This window comes from Zootoca vivipara, chromosome 4 (genome assembly GCF_963506605.1).
Source record: "Zootoca vivipara chromosome 4, rZooViv1.1, whole genome shotgun sequence".
Lineage (NCBI taxonomy): Eukaryota > Metazoa > Chordata > Lepidosauria > Squamata > Lacertidae > Zootoca > Zootoca vivipara.
In genome coordinates this window covers 84478818-84496163 of record NC_083279.1, presented here as the reverse complement: position 1 = coordinate 84496163, position 17346 = coordinate 84478818, and the positions used below count along the sequence as shown (strand labels likewise).

At 43.0% G+C, this 17346-nt stretch overlaps 1 protein-coding gene across 6 annotated transcripts in view; it reads left to right on the top strand.

Annotated features, from left to right (window-relative positions):
• The window catches only part of YAP1 (Yes1 associated transcriptional regulator), an 80512-nt gene that overhangs the window by 25549 nt on the left and 37617 nt on the right, over window positions 1-17346 (top strand). For all 6 annotated transcript variants that reach the window (XM_060273866.1, XM_060273867.1, XM_060273864.1 and 3 more), the window contains exon 3: window positions 14135-14250. In XM_060273866.1, coding sequence (XP_060129849.1) covers window positions 14135-14250 — 116 coding nt within the window. The remainder of the gene's footprint in view (window positions 1-14134; window positions 14251-17346) is intronic.

The window sequence follows — 17346 nt, the reverse complement described above, 5'->3', positions numbered from 1 at the left end:
AAAACCGCTGGTCGGGTTGCGGACTTTTCAGGGTACAAATGGCAAAGAGTATTTTTCCCTCAACTATCAAATATAAACAAGCTTGACAGTTCTACTCTGGGATGTCGTTGACCCTATGCAAGTTGCAAGGTCTTTATAGTAGCTATTTGAACATCATTTACCTTAACAGATTTGATGCCTGAGGTGGAAAATCCAAATTTCAGCATCTTCATATTCCCCATTAACTTTAGCAGAATCTCTTGATTTATGTTCTCGTACAGATTCTGTTCATTTTAGAAGAGTGCTTTCTGCTGGATTTTGCTTCTTGGGGTCAGGTCTATCTTGCTATGACACCCAAACTCTGCTGCCTGAGGTGCGTCAACTAATGGCGAGGCCTTCCAACTTTTGATGGGAGAGGGGTGAAAACTGGAAGCTAGCAGTTTTGGCTTGTGATCAGAGCTGACTAAAATGTTTTAAACATGCAAGCATCTCCCATCTGTAGGAATCCATGCTGAAATTAATTTTCTGAAACAGTGTTGACAGTTCTTTAGCCTTTAACTGTTAACAATCAATTAGTACCTTAAAGGTTTTTTCTTCTACATTTCTTTCCTCAGGGCTGCAACCTGAATCCTGTTTATGCAGAGCTGCTGAGCAAGGTGGAGATTGACTTGCAATCTTAATTGATTCCTCCACCCTTTAGTCCTGCTGAAGGAAGAGTTCAAAACTTTTTGCTGTGTAAACTTTGCTCTCTTAAAATGGCTTCTGGTTCTTTCCTTTTCCAGCAAAAAGTAGGGAGGAATAGGTTAATAACTTTCAAAGCAAGTTAACTTAGCTGAAATACCGTAATAACTAGAGAGGTCACGTGGGCAGAGTTGAGGAAAGAGCAATTCAGTCTTTTTAAGCACTCCCTGCCCCAGCTTTTCAGTTTGCATCAGGTAAAGCATATGCTAGGAAACCCAAATAGAAAATCATACATCATGTTGTACAAAGGGCTTCGGAGGATTGCTTTTTTATTCATTTTGAGCCACAGCTTAGTGTTTTCCCCCAGCAAATATTTCAATTGATCTGTTATGGCTGACCTCAGAAATACTCCCCACCCCCACCCCGCCTTTGTTCTAGTAACCTGAGGGAGTATGAAACTTAATACCCATCAGCCATATTGGCCTAGATTTGAACTCCTATAAAATTCTATTCATCTTGAGATTCATTTTGGAATATTTTGTGTGTGCATGTTGGGAGTTAGGGTCTGAGTTAATGCATGGTGTCTTTGCCAAAGGCCACAGAATTTAGAGCATTAAGTTGCTTAAGAAGAAGGGAGAGATTCCAACATAAAGACAAACCGGTTGGAGCGGTTTTTAGGTGGGTGTTCCTTCACCAATGCATCATTGTTACTTTAATTTTTTAACATGTTATTTATGAAGCAGGCTCCTACTATTGTGTTCAAACATCTTGCTTGGAGAATGCTAGTACTTCTGAGTTCAGATTATTATTGATTGTGACTCAGATCATGAGTAGTGCCCTACTGCAGATGCAAATAGACATAAATTCCAGCTAGCTATATCCAACTACAGTGGTACCTCGACTGGCGAACGACACGACAACTGAATTTTTCGACTTACGAATGGGGATAATGGCCGCGCGCTTACAAATGTCTCGACATCCCCCCCCCCCAAAAAAACCCGCGGCAGTTTTAGATAGGGATTTTTCGACTTACGAATTTTTAGATAGGGTTGCTTCAACTTACGAATTTTTCCGTTTTCAATGCATTCCTATGGGAAATCGCGTTTCCAATGGCGTTTTTCGACTTACGAATTTTTCAAGTTACGAAGGTGCCTTCGGAACAGATTAAATTCGTAAGTCGAGGCACCACTGTACTAAGTTGTACTCGGATTAGACTTAATGGATCTAAGTGAGTTATGTTTATCAGTTGCAGTCGGTCTACTCTTGGGAATGGCCAGTATTGGATATAATTCTCCGTCTCTGCTGCTCAATCGAACCTTGAGAATTTAATTTTCACAAGGGGATGGGAAACTGCGCAGCGCTCAGGCATCTTACTAGAACTCTTCCTGTTGGAGGAGCAACCGTATCAGTCACATCAAGTTAAAAAAATATTTACATTATTTACATGTAGGCCAATAATTTACATGTAGGTTCTCGGGTTGTTTTACAATAATATAAATGCACCCTAATTATCATAAGTTGCTTTCTTTCCACTCTGCAAGTTACACTCTATACCCCCCCCCCAAAAAAGGTTAGGCTGAATTAATGGTGGTCTTGTTCTAGAAAGACTAAACAAAACACAAAGTTTACATTCCATTTTTACTCTATGAAAAGCAAACTACTGTAAATATTTAAATGCAGTAAACCTTGCAGTTTGTAGCCTTTTGCACACAAACAGCTTCATGGTGTTGCTTATTAACTTCTGTAGAGTAGGCACATAAACTATAAACTGTTTACGTTGAATATGAGGCAGTGGAAGTGGTCTTGCCTCCCTGCGCTTTGCCATGACGCCTAAACATATCTACACCTACATACGCAACTTCTGCAATCTTTACCACCAGTTCTGAGGATAAAGAACAGAACATTAAGGTGCATGTGCATGTTGAGGTGTGTATATGTAGGCAAGATCTAGCTGTTTTGGCAAACACATAGAGTACACACAATCTTTTTCATGGGCATTGCATATGGCTGTGTGTTTCTGAATGTACCTTCTGAAACAAATATGCAACACAAACCAGGCTTACTGAGCAGACTAATGTGCCTCTCTTTCCTGTGTCCTCATCACATTTTGTTATGTAAGCTTCTTTTGGGTGGGAGCCTATCTTCACTTAACATTGTAAAGCAAGGAACATAGCTCAGTTGGTTAGAGCATGGTGCTGATAATGCCAAGGTTGCGGGTTCACTCTCCATATGGGACAGCTGCATATTCCTGCATTGCAGGGGGTTGAACTAGATAATCCTCAGGGTCCCTTCCAACTCTACGCTTCTGTGATTCTGTGTGTGGTTTGGCACTCTGTGTAAATACTATAGTCTGCCAGGTTCAGTTGAAGCGGTTGGCCATGGCTTGCGATAAATTGCCACCTAAAGTTTGGTTCATGAAGGAAGGCGGGAGTACACGGACCTTAGGCCTGCATCTCCTCCTTTTTTTGTGTGATGCCAAACCATGTTTTGGTGTGGCATTTGGTTCTGCATACTTTCAAGATTCAAACATACATAAACTCAAGATGGCAAGCTTTACTTTATTAAAGTGTGTGTTGGTTAGTTGGGGACCAACTTCAATTGGTGGGGTTGTGAGAGAAGGACACACTTGGCTGGGGTTTTGTTTTAGGCTAGCGTAGATTTTATGTAAAAGGAAAACGGGAGGAGACGGGAAGGTGGCATAACGTGTGTTGGACTTTTGACATTTCAGAGGCGTATTGATGATTTGATTTAAAGACACACTTAGTAGACTTTAATCCAGGGGTCTCCAACCATTTCTGGGCACGTGAGCACATTTGCAAACCAGAAGAACTGTACAACACACGCCACAACCTATTCCATTGCCTAAGACAGAATGCTTATTTCAAGTCTAATTTCAGTGCGTTGTGGTGTAGGGGGTCCTGTGGGTTCCTCTGTAGGTGCATGTCTGCCTACAGTTCCCAGGACCCTCCTCTCAGAGCAGCCTGTTGTCTCATTCCTTCCATTCTCCTCCTTTTCCCTCTGGGTTGGTTGGTGGTGGCACTGGGAATCAGCAACTGGAGATGCATAAGCCAAACCTAGGCTAAGTCTAGTAAATACCTTTGTCTTATACCAATTCAGAACATTCACCAACCTAGCTCATTGCTGTTGGGCTTTTTTGCAAACAGAGTGTGCGCGCAGTGACTGGGGCATTGAAATAAAAGGCTGTCCGCAATACCTTTGCTTCACCAGCAGCATACAAAACATTTAATCAACTTAAATACAGTTTTCAAATAATCAATTACTCTATCACATCCCTTCATTCAGTGCAGAAAGTAAACTCCCCCTTTAATTAGTCAAATTGTCAAGAGACCACAGGTGTGCTGCCAAGCAGGTCAAAACTGCAAACTGCACCTCTGAGTAGCACCATTGGCCATCTCAAGATACAGTGGACCCTCTGGTTACAAATGTAATTTGTTTCAGGGGTCCGTGTGCACCCAAAAAAATCCGTAACCAGAGGCGCCGCTGCTGCGCATGCGCGAGCGGCGAAACCCGGAAGAATACCCTTCTGGGTTTGCCGCTTTCGCAACCTGAAGATTACGTATCCAGAGTGGTACGTAACCCAAGGGTCCACTTTAAAGAAAAACCCAACAGTTATTTGTCCACCCCAGCTGGCACCAGCTGTCCAGGGTTTCAGAGATGGGATATTCCCTGCTGTACTTTGAGATGGCAAGGATTGAACCTGGGACCTTCTGCAGCAAAGCAGATGCAGCGCCACTGAGCTGCAGCTCTTCTCCCATATCAGAATTTTATGTGTCATACTTCAAAGAAATGTAGCTGTGTGGAGTGCTCCTTTCAAGGCTTTGAAGCAGCAATGCTGTTTTCCAGGATATACATGCCCACCCCAGCCCCCAAAGCAGACACTCGGCATTCTGTAGCCTAGACTTTATTTTATTGTATTGTATTCTGCAAACATTTGAATTCCTTCTAATCTGCTGGTGCCTGTCTTTTGTGTGAATGGTGCAAGTTTGGCTGCGTAAGGATTGGCTTTCAGAGAACGTGTTTAGTTACAGGTATTTAGAATGTACATATCCTTCCATCGGAAGTGCTGACTTTGTAATATTGTTTGGTAGCTAGAGCAATGTGTTGGCCAAGTGACTTAGCAGCCCAAGGCAACTTTGGATGCACTTTCCTACTGTTGGTTCGGACATCATGTTGGCTTTCACTTTTCTTTTACCCTATATTTTCCCTCATGCCCTCGATTTTATCAACTTACTTTTTGAAATATGAATGTTAGTATTTGCAGTCGCATAGCCTAAAATGATACAGGAAAACCCACCTTATCTTAGCCATTCATGTTTGAGGTGTGGCAAAAAGCTAGCAAACTACAGTGGTACAGTACCTCGGTTTAAGGACGCAATTGGTTCCAGGGAGCCGTTTGCTCCCTGAGCAGTACTTAAACGGAGTGCCTCTTCCGCGCATGTGCAAAGCGCCGATAGAGCACTTTTGCGCATGCGCGCAGCGCGCAGATCGCTTCTGCGCATTTGCGCGCTGCGGAACCCGGAAGTAAACACGAGTACTCAAACGAGGGTGCTCAAACCGCAGCGAACGTAAACCGAGGTATGGCTGTACCAATATCATAGCAGTATGTATTGTCTGCTTATTAGTTTACAGTGAAGTAAACTAATCCATAAGATGCCAGTTCAAAAATTAATATAACTAAGCAATACTTTAATAACATAATTATTTCAATTTTAAGTTCTTATTAATATGTGGTGTTGTTTTTATGAGAACCAAAGTAAATATCCTTGTTTTGATAGATAAACTTTTCCGAAGTTTCACTGCACATATTTCAAAACTGGTAATTACAGAGTATTAAATAATACAAGATCACCCAGGTGGGGGTTGTTGGATTATTTTGGTGTGATACTAGACGGCATTTCCTGAATACGGGCCTGTGATTACTTTTATTATTATTCCTCATTTCATTTATATACAGCTTTATATTTTAAAGGGGGGGAAATCTCAAAGGGGTTTACAACACATTAAAACATCAAATAAAGATATACCGAATAAAACATTGCTGAAGAAAGTCAAATATAAGGCATACATTCAAAGCAACATAATTAACTGGAACCTAAAATGTTATCTTAAAGATTTCAAAACAAACATTACAAACGAGATCAGCTACAGAATGTACATTTAGCACAGCAACGTTAACAGAAAAAATCTTAAACATTTCAAAAGAAAATACTAGTAAAGGAAGTCAAATATAAAATGCACATTCAAAACAACATAATAAGAGATTGAAATATTGTAAGTACAGTGGACCCTTGTTAGTGGACCTGCTGGAGTTGCCCTGTGTGGCATCAATTCCTTCCTCTTTCGGGGCAGTGATACCCTGAAGAAGGAAGTATATGGAGACACTAGGATTCCCTAATGCAGGTTGTGCCTTGGAAATCCATCACGTGTCACCATGTCCCAGAAATCTCAGTCCCTTCCCTGAGCTCAGACTGACTAGGGAAATGGGAGGACCGACTGCTTGCTAGGAAGTCATATTAACTGGGCAATCCTGAAGGTGGCAAAGAGAATGTCCGTTCATTGTTCTGCAAGCTGACTCAGGGAAAACTGGGTGACGTTGCGCCCAAGTACTTATTGCGATACACTAATCTAAGTGGTTGTGCCATTTCTTTCTTTTCTTATGAAACTTGTGGACCAGTAAGACAAGTACTTAAGTTTGATTCAAGGAGTCATCATCTCCTTGCTATTGCTACCTGTTGTTCTGGCCTCTGATCCAGGATCCTCCTTTTAAAGTTCACTTCTGATTTCTCCTTGTTGTGCTGCATGTTCTACCTGTTGGTTGCTTTACTCAGCACACCTTCTGCCAGTCCAGTTATTTCTCTTACATTTGTGTTTGTTCCTGCAGCCCAGTCACTATTCTCCTTTGCTCTCATTCCCCCCCCCCCTTCTCACCTCTCTTTTCCTGGCTTGACCCCCAGTTGGTTGCAAACTGCTATGACTTCGCTGTAGTAGACTGCCTTGTTCCTGTTCTCTGCCAAGTGTATCAAAGCTGCCCGTGATCCTGCAAATACGATTTATCTGTCCCTAGCTGTGTGTGCTGCAGGTGTCGACATTCACTGAACTCTTGGTAAAGAAAGGCAGAGTTAGATTTAAGGTCCCAAGGCCATCCCAGGAGCTGTGAATGTACAGGGGATTCATTCTTTCTGAGCTCTTGGGATGCCCTCACCCAGTGACAACACCAACAGTTTAAATTCTTGGTATTTCCAGTTATTAGTATTTTTACAAAAATGGCATGTTTATTCTAATGTAGATTGGAAAAAAGGAACTTTTATTTTTTAAAAAAACACACACAATAACAATGAAGTAATAAATATGCCACTTGTTAATCATTAGTTCTTGGAGAGGGAAAAGAGCCCATTAATGCTTAACTTTAGTTGGAATTGTGCCATAGATAAGTTTCTTTATTTTGCCCTTGTGAACCTAGGTTTACTACCCTGGTTATAAATAGGCTAATGATTTCCAAGCTATTTTAAAGGCGATGCCTTTCCTGTTCTAGGCATAGTAAATATTTAAAGTGTAATTGTTTAATCTTTGCTTCCAGATATTCACAACTCTAGATAGAGGGGTGTGCTTATCAATATGTCAGTGAACTTTCGGTTGAGAATTCCTCAATGTCTATTTTGCGACATTTGGTAGTGCGATAGAAATAGTCGCATATTTTAAAAAAAACTGACTTCCTGCCTATTGGCTGTGGCATTAATAATTGTAGTCTTTCATTCATATATTTTCACTGTAAGGAGTTGCAACTTTGTGTTGACAGTTCTGAAAATAGACAGGAGTGAACATGCAAACAGCGTAACCCAAACAAGAGATCATACATTTTTGTGTGAGGAACTGTAGAAAGATTAGCTGACAATAAAGCATTGTCCGGAGAGTCAATTAAGCGTGTAGGTTTAGCAAGCTTGGGAACAAGCCCTAGCATGTGACTTTATAAATAACAATTTCACAACAAACATAGGCTTGGTAAGTGGGCCATAAATCTGAGCAGTCAGCCTGCTGAGCACTTTAAATGCCAGCCCTTGCCATTGCATTATTTTGAATTGACTGCTGGCGAAAAAATTAAGGAGAGCTGGAGTTGAGCTAAACAACTATTCTGTTGTCAAAGCCGTCTTTTGCATCGTTCTGCTCCATGGATTCAGCCTATACTGCTTGCTTGTTTCCATAAAGGGAAATGGGGTCATTGGGTTAAAAACAAAAAAAACAATACAAAGGATTCATATACAGGAAAAAGAACTGTAGGGCTGTGGAATGCAACAGGTGGCATATCTCCCCTGACACAGCAATGCGACTTTGTAGAAGAGGTTGTGCGCCCTAATCTTCCCCAGAATTTTCTGCTCCAAGCAAGAGGAGGAATACAAGGGGGGGGGGAAGCACACTTTATGAAGAAATCAATCTGGATATGAAAAGAAATGATACTCTGTCACACATACAGGTGGGCAGAGGGAGACTCGGGAGAAAGGCTTCCTACAGTCAGAATCATAGAAATGTAGAGTTGGAAGGGACCCCGAGGGCCATCCAGTCCAGCCCCCTGCAATGCAGGAATCTCAGCTAAGAGCATCCATGACAGATGGCCATCCAACCTCTGCTTAAAAACCTCCAAGGAAGGAGAGTCCGCATCCTCTGGTTTTCTCCAGTATTGTGGTCGGAAGAAAGTGCGGAGACGGTATTCTTCTGGTCAAGGATGGCTGGTCAGCTTGGGCGAGTGGGCACAGCCACCCCTGAAATCCCAGAACCCCAAGGACAGACGAGCTCAGTCCCTCCTGCCTCTCGCCCACCCTTGTTAATTTTTTCACTCTCAGGGTAAATGAATCTTTACATCAAACAAGACTGGCTGGTCTGCCAGCCAGAAGCAACAATCTTGCTGATTCCCAGGCCTCCACTACCTCACACTTTCATTGATAAAATCACTCTGTATCTCTGGGACCAGTTTTTTAGTCTATGGCCAATAAGCATTCAAAGAGCAGCAATCAGTCTGTGTTGCTAAGTCCCACCTCTGGCGGGGGGGGGGGAGGGAGGAGGCAAAACATAGTCAACTTGCTTGGAGCTACACTCCTCTGCTAACCCTTTCCTGCCTCCACCAATTGTTAGCATTCAGAAGGTCACAAAAGTTTAGCAGAGAGATAACCAGTGCCCCCAACCAATTCAAGTTGCAGCATTTTCCAATCCTCTGCACATTTTTTTAAGAAAGTGAGTGAGAGTCAGGCTGCAGCTTGCTTTTACACTTGCATAATTTTGTTATGGACTTGCCTAAACAATATGTGTGTGAGAGAGAGGAGGGGGCTAGGAGGAGCTGGAATAGGAGATGAAAAATCATCTCAATGAGTGAGTCTCTTTATTTAAATTTTTCATTAATGACAGGCAAGAGGTGAACACAGAGTGCAGAGGTGGGGAATGGGTGCTTATCATCAGCATGGGCCCCAAGCTTTTCTCCTCCCCCCTCCCCTTAGTATCCCTTTGTTTGCTGGCTGTAGCAGCAAAAAGAAAACAAAAAAAGAAGAAAAGAAAATTAAAAGTAGCAAGAGGCCAAAAGAAACACTACCATTTTTATGTAGTCTGGTGTTACTATTGATTGTACAAATAACAAGGGATATGGTAAAACAGTACCCTCCCCATTCCTATAAATTCTCATTGTTATTGATACAAAATAACTTTTACTTATGGTCACCAAGCTAAGCAATACATATTGCAACACATCATTTCAAATACAGTGGTACCTCTGGTTATGAACTTAATAATTCATTCTGGAGGTCTGTTCTTAACCTGAGGTACCACTTTAGCTAATGGGGCCTGCCGCTGCGCGATTTCTGTTCTCATCCTGAGGTAAAGTTCTTAACCTGAGGTACTACTTCCAGTAGGGCCATCTTAAGCATATCTGGCACCGTGGCGCGAAGATCCCTCCGCCCCGCCCACCGTTTCCCAGCGCAGCTGTCTGGCAGGCGCAGTGCGGCACCCTTTGGCGGCCTGGCGCATTGCGCCACCCAGCCTTGCCTTAGGGCCGACCCTGACTTCCGGGTTACCGGGGTCTGTAACCCAAAGTGTTTGTAACCCGAGGTACCACTGTATGTAATGACTAATAATTTTGGTTATCTACACTTTTGATACAACTTTGTTGATATATTCAGAAATGTTTATCTGAGTGTTCTTGCTTCATTTTTGTTTTTAATTCTATGTAATTGTTGCATGCCAAACACTTTGTGTGTGTGTGTGTGTGTGTGTGTGTGTGTGTGTGTGTGAGAGAGAGAGAGAGAGAGAGAGAGAGAGAGATGCAACCATGTTGATAGTTTAAAGATGAAAATGAATAAAAACTATGTTACCCAAAAAGATGGTGATGTGGTTGAAATAAAGGTCAGTTGAGAATGGACCTTTAGATAAGGTAAAGGTAAAGGACCCCTAACAGTTAAGTCCAGTCGCGAACGACTCTGGGTGCTCATCCCGCTTTACTGGCCGAGGGAGCCGGCGTTTGTCCGCTTCCGCAGACAGTTTTTCTGCGTCATGTGGCCAGCATGACTAAGCCACTTCTGGCAAAACCAGAGCAGCACACGGAAATGCTGTTAACCTCCCGCCGGAGCGGTACCTATTTATCTACATAATAATAATAATAATAATAATAATTAATAGTAATAATTTTATTATTTATACCCCGCCCATCTGGCTGGGTTTCCCCCAGCCACTCTGGGTGGCTTCCAACAGAATATTAAAATATAATAATCTATTAAACATTAACAGCTTCCCTAAGCGGGGCTGCCTTCAGATATCTTCTAAAAGTCTGGTAGTTGTGTTTCTCTTTGACATTTGGTGGGAGGGCATTCCACAGGGTGGGTGCCACTACCAAGAAGGCCCTCTGCCTGGTTCCCTGTAACTTGGCTTCTCACAGCGAGGGAACCGCCAGAAGGCTTCGGCACTGGACCGCAGAATGATGGGGCTGGAGATGCTCCTTCAGGTATACTGGACCGAGGCCGTTTAGGGCTTTAAAGGTCAGCACCAACATTTTGAATTGTGCTCGGAAACTTGCACTTTGACGTGCTTTCGAACTGGTAGGTTGGCAGGAGCTGGGACCGAGCAACAGGACTCACCCTGTTGCAGGATTTCAAACTGCCGACCTTCCGATCCACAAGCCCAAGGCTCAGTGGTTTAGACCACAGCGCCACCCTCATCTTGGGTTTAGATAAGAGATGGTTACTATTCAGGAGCTAGAGAGCCCAGTTAATCTGGTCAATATTTTGAGCACAGCTACTTGTACTGTTTCCTAGTTGACCTCCATGCTGTTTCCTGAACCCTGATTTGCCCAGCAAAGCATTGTAAAGGGGATCAGCCTGTGCAATTAGCTGCAGAGGTACCCTAATCCCCGTCCACCTTAGCTGGGAGTCTCTTGTAGCAAAAACATCAAAAAGTCTAATGGCACCCCTTTAAAGACTAACCTGTTTTTATAGTATAAGCTTCCATGGACTCAAGCCTGCATCTGATGAAGTGGGATTGAGTCCATGGAACCTTATGCCAAAAACAATTTGTTAGTCTTCAAGTTTCCACAAGACTCTTCAATTGTTAGAAATAGTGGTAAACAATAGCTTGAGTATATGCCTGCTTTTTCCCCTATGCATTTCTTCTCTTCTCTTCCTAGTGTGTTTTAAGGCCCACTACCTAGCACTTATTTCTTCTTGATGAATAAATGTGTTGTTTCAAAAGTCATGAAACTTCTTAACCTCTCAGGGCTCTGTTCTTTCCTCTCTAAAAGAAGTTGGTTATGGAAACTGTAACATGAGACATAAGCTGAGTAGGGAGCCAGAGATTTGCTTCTGAAGAACAGTCTTTACTAAAGGAGTGGGAGCCAAACTCTTTGTAAACAGCACAAAGCAGGCAACCCAAAATACAGTCATACCTCGGGTTATGGCCGCTTCAGGTTGCGCGTTTTCGGGTTGCACACCGCGCCAAACCCGGAAGTCCTGGAACGGGTTACTTCCGGGTTTCGGCACATGTGCAGAAACACTAAATCGCGCTTTGTGCATGCGCAGATGTGGCGCTGCGGGTTGCGAACGTGCCTCCCTCACGGATCACGTTCACAACCCAAGCGTCCACTGTATTTAATTTGGCTCTAGAGGGATCAGGGAGAAATTGCTGATACGTTTCGCCACAAATGTACATTAGCTTCATCAGTTGCTCTAACTTTTTAGTATTTTTTCAACAGCTTTATTGTGATCTGAGCTTCTTTTTCCACTGTGTGTGTAAGAGAGAAGGGCGGGCGGGGATTAGTTGTTATTTTAATGGGTGTTTATTAAAAGAGGATTGGAAAAATAATCTAGAACTTTTGGCACTCCCTTTTCATGAAGACTTAAACATAAAACTATCTAAAGCTGAACTAAGAAAGATCATTGTGCACTCAGAAGTCTACATGACCATGTTGAAAATTGCTAAATAAATAAGTAAATCTGAAAGTTTTGGCCAGGACAGTTGTTTGGCTCTGAATAGCAGTGACTTGTCTGACAAATCTATGTGTTGCCAGAAGTGCACAAACATGCCCACTACCCTACCTAATTGTGCTTGCACTTTTTGTATATCAGTGTGTTCAATACATGAACAACTTTTGAGTGGCCTTGCTGTGGCAGTAATAATATAAATCGGAGGTTTTCAAGCTTTTTGACTCCACAACTCCCTTGACAATCTACATTCTTTTTGCAGCACCCCTGTGGGGCTCAGGAGCCCAGTTATGTCACCCCTTGCCTGCAAAGCTGGCAGCCCTTCCCCCTTTTTCGAACACCCTCTCTTGTGGAGTGTTCCCTCAGCGTCTTCTCCTCTCCCCTCTCCTTGGGAGTCCTCTGAGCAGCCGCAGCTGCAACCCCTGGTCTCTGAGACTGTGAGGTGTCTGCTCACACTGCTCCACAGGGGCCTGGGAAGCACCCCCTGGCCAGACCCAGAGGCACCATTCATATGTAGCCAGGGCTGCTGCAACAAACAGCCATGCAAGCCTTTGGGAGGCAGAGACGCAAGAGGGCATCAAAGGAGGGAGGGAAGGAAAGAAAGAAAGAGGGACAGAGGCCAGTGTTTACCGTGGTACCCTGACCATCATTCAGGCACCCCAGGGTGCCACAGCATACTGGCTGAAAACTACTGATATAAAAAATGTGCTTGTTTGCAAACCAATACAAACTAAAATGGTTATCTAAAGCACAAAAAAGTTCAAGAAGAACCATGCTGTCTTTGTTTCCATTCCTGTCGGGCTTACTTAAAATGTGTGCCCAAAATGGCTAAAAATCACAATTGTACCAGTACTAAATGAAACAGGGGACTGTGGGTTGCAGCAGCATTACTATTGATTGGCCCAAAAGTATTTGGTGAAAGAAAGCTTAAGCTGATTGGGCAAAAGGGAAAAAATGTGTGTTTGTGTGGAGGCAAGGAAATGAAAATTAGTTTGTGTCTGTGTACACTGGTGTCATCTTTTCCTGGCCTTCTCCTCAGGAGGGTTGCTTGTGATGCAACAGGCACACATGTTCCAAAGAATGACAACTGGCTCATTAGAGCAGCCTGGTATCTAATCCCAAGTGCATTTCTCTGCTGTTTGTGTTCCTGGAATTCTGAGTAAGCAGATTTGAGGAAGTGGAAATGAAGCAGGTAGCAAAGGCGGGTTGGGAGAAAGCAACTTTTATGCATCAGTTAGCTTGCCTTGTTGGTAGCAGATTCATTGTAATTGGGCAGTTGCATAACAACAAAACATTACTAATATCTAGGTGAAATGTGGCTAGGCTCCACCCCAATGAAAATAGTTAGGTTTTTGTGCCATCCAAAATAATACTGTTCTTTTTGGATGCCTATCTATAAACACCCCCTCCCCCTTCATGGTTAAATTTATATTTGGAAAAAATGTTTATATAAGAATGCTAATTATACTCCCAGTTACCATTGGAAGCAGGGAAACATGTTGAAGATGGTCAACCCTCAGCTCACTGCATTCAGAATTGATGCTATCTCCTGTAGTCTTTTGTCCTTATGCCAAAGCAGCTAGAACCTGTATTGTTTGACAGAGGACCAACATGATATGGTGGATGTCCGAAGAGCCACGTTAGACGTGCCCTTTTGCAGACTTTCCGGTGAGATTGTTTCTGGCCTTTAAAGAGCAGACCCTCCCATGCCATATCACAAATTTGTATTACAAGATGCTCCTGTTTCAAAAACAGTTCATTATATGCCATGGGAACCTGCTGTTGGAAGAGCACTCAAGCCAAACGCCAGTTGGGTATGTTGAACTATGGAGTTTTTTAGATGCCAGCCCATGCCTCCAACGATTGGGGCTATTCTTTGTGAAGAGCAATTCATCTGATGCTCCTTTTGTGTGGCCTCATGTTTTGGTGCTTGCTTTTCCAGTTACTTGTAACCTTGAGTATTGCAATAGCATGTTGTCTAAATTCCTCGTTCTGTTTTGTCTCAGTCACATTGATCAGACAACAACATGGCAGGATCCAAGGAAGGCCCTCCTTTCTCAGATGAATGTTACAGCTCCCACAAGTCCTCCAGTGCAACAGAGCATCATGAATTCAGCAACTGGTAAGGAGAAATCAACAAAATCTTCAATGAAGTTGCATCAAGCAGTTTAGTATTTAATAGTGAAAAGTTAATGCATTGCTGAAGTGCAGTCTGTCATTACTACATATGCTTCAATTGCCAAATAGTTTATGCTATATACTGGTGCTTCCACCGAGGAGGTAGAACACCCAATTAAAAATAATACAGATTTGTATAATTAACAAGGGACCTACTGTACTTCCAAGATAGAGAAGTGAGATACAACTGTTTCTTTTGAAATATTCAAGTCTGTTTTTAAACAGTATCAAAGTTAATATGCTGCTCTAGTTACTACATGTTAGTCAACATAACCCTTTCTCTTGTTTTTTCTCTCGTCCTCTTAAATCTTTTCTGCCCTTTTCTGCCTTCATTTTTATTACAACCATGATGTATCTCTCTCCTATCTGGTGTGATTTCATGGTGTTTTTCCTAACATTTGGCTCATGCATAACCTTTTGAAAAAGTCAACATTGCTTTGTTCAATCCCTTTTTGGGAAGTGGCTCAGTAACTGCACAACCCATACTTGCCTATGACAGTCGATCTCTCATTCAAAAAAAGCCAAAGGTCCTCCTCAACAGGCATTACTTTAAAACATGGCACTAATTAAAATGCTAGGTCTGGCTCCCTCCTGTTGCAGTTTTTCTGTCACTTTCCAATTCATGGAGGTTGACTGAACCTGCTCTAAACCAGGCCCTTAACCCATGCTAGTCTTTCAGCGGTCTGAATGCCAGATGGGGAACAGTTGTGGTGATTGTACATAGGTGCTGTGTTAAGATCAGTTCCCTGTGCCATGCTGATTCTTTGTTGGAAAGACAGAGCAAAGCAACTTTCCTTGCCATTGCTTTTCTTATTGTATACCCACTTCTTGCTTTATCTAAACTAGGGGTGGGAAACCAATTGGCCTCTAGATGTTGTTGGACTCCAGTTCCCATCAGACCCACTGAGCAAGCCAATAGACAGAAACAATGAGAGTTGTAGCCCAACAATATTTGGAGGGCCTTAGGTTCTCCATCCCTAATCAAAACAAGATCTCAGGGGTACTGTAGTTCTGAATTCGGTGCTAGCTATTATTTTGTATTCCTTCCAGTAGCAGCTAAGTTTGTCATTGGTATGAGCTTTCGTGTGGATGCACACTTCTTCAGATACACTGAAACAGAAGTCACCAGACCCTTATACAGTATATATATAGTGAGTGGGTGGGGAGGGATATTACTCAGAAGGGTGGTGGGAATGGGTGATTGGCTGATAGGTGTGGTAAACCTGTTGACAATGGCTAACAACGGCAGTTGGTCTCTAAGGTGCTACTGGAAGGATTTTTTTTATTTTGTTTCGACTACGTCAGACAGACATGGCTACCTACCTGTAACTATTATTTTGTATATTATTGAGTTACACAACTGCATTTTTAAAACTTGAACACCTGGCTTCTCAGATGTGAAATTGCATGGCTTTAATATAGATTACAAATGGATCACATAACATTGGATGGTGACTTTTAAGAGCTCAGATTATGTAGGAATTGTCACTTTCTGCAGCTTTAATTTTTTTACTTTTTCCAAAAGTAATGGTGGTGGTTGCAACTTTTCATGTGATGATTGAAGTGGAAGTTGGGCATGGATGAGAGAGAAACTGGAAATTTTGGGCAGAGGACTACTGCAATGACTCCATGGATCTGTTAGAAAAGAGAAGAGATTCACATTTGGTACTGTGTTTGCTTGTGTCATGGGAGGGGAGCCACACTTGCAGCCACAACAAAATATCAAATTGAGAACCAGTCAATTACTCTATCGACCAAAAAGGGGGGGGTTATGATTTTTCTTCCCTTTCAAAGCCCTCATTTGGTGGTGATGCTTCTAAAAGGCTTCATTCAGCGTGTGTGTGTACAGTAATGCATATTGCTAATTCCTTGGGTTAATAATGATAGCTACTAAGTGGTTTGCCTGGAGTGAGATACTTACAAGTATCAAATAATATGGAAAGAGCATGACACATGGGTATTGGGGTGAATGGGAGGGGACAGGAGTCGTAACAGTGTTAAACTACCCCAGATGTAGCTGCAACTACAATGACAAAATGTAGTCCACTCATTTTGTGCAGTGTGATTCTGCGTCTCCACTTGCAATGAGCAGAAATTGTGGCAAAAATGGGCACTATTACAACAGCCAGTGATACCTCCTGCACTTGCAAACTCCTGTTGGTAGAGACCCACCATTGGGTCTGGTCTAGTAAAAGCTGGCATAAATATAGCTTGTTTTCAAATCTTGTGGCATACTTTCTGCTTTGCCTACGGCCCTACGCTATTTATGCAAGAGCAAACTATGAGTGTGATAAAGGTAAAGGGACCCCTGACCATTAGGTCCAGTCGTGACCGACTCTGGGATTGTGGCGATCATCTCGCATTATTGGCTGAGGGAGCCGGCGTACAGCTTCCACGTCATGTGGCCAGCATGACAAAGCCGCTCCTGGCTAACCAGAGCAGCACATGGAAATGCTGTTTACCTTACCGCTGTAGCGGTACCTATTTATCTACTTGCACTTTGACGTGCTTTTGAACTGCTAGGTTGGCAGGAGCTACGACCGAGCAACAGGAGCTCACCCCAGTTGCGGGGATTCGAACCGCCGACCTTCTGATTGGCAAGCCCTAGGCTCTGTGGTTTAGCCCACAGCGCCACCCGCATCCCATGAGTGTGATAGCCTGCTGCATTTCATGATCCCCAGAGGCTGGTGTTCATAGGCAACCAACCAGAAGCCTATGGGAAGCCCACAAGCAAGAGATTACTGCAACTGCACTTTTCTCACTTGCAATGCCCAGCAGTTGGCTTTCAGAGGCATACTGCTTTCAATGATGGAAGTAGTAGTACAAAGCCATAGCACAGGCATCCCCAAACTGCGGCCCTCCAGATGTTTTGGCCTACAATTCCCATGATCCCTAGCTAAGAGGGATGATGATGGGATGGTGGTCAGGGATGATGGGAATTGTAGTCCAAAACATCTGGAGGGCCGAAGTTTGGGGATACCTGCCATAGCATCATCATCAAACCTGGTTACCTCACTGCAAACTCCTAATTCCAAATCTT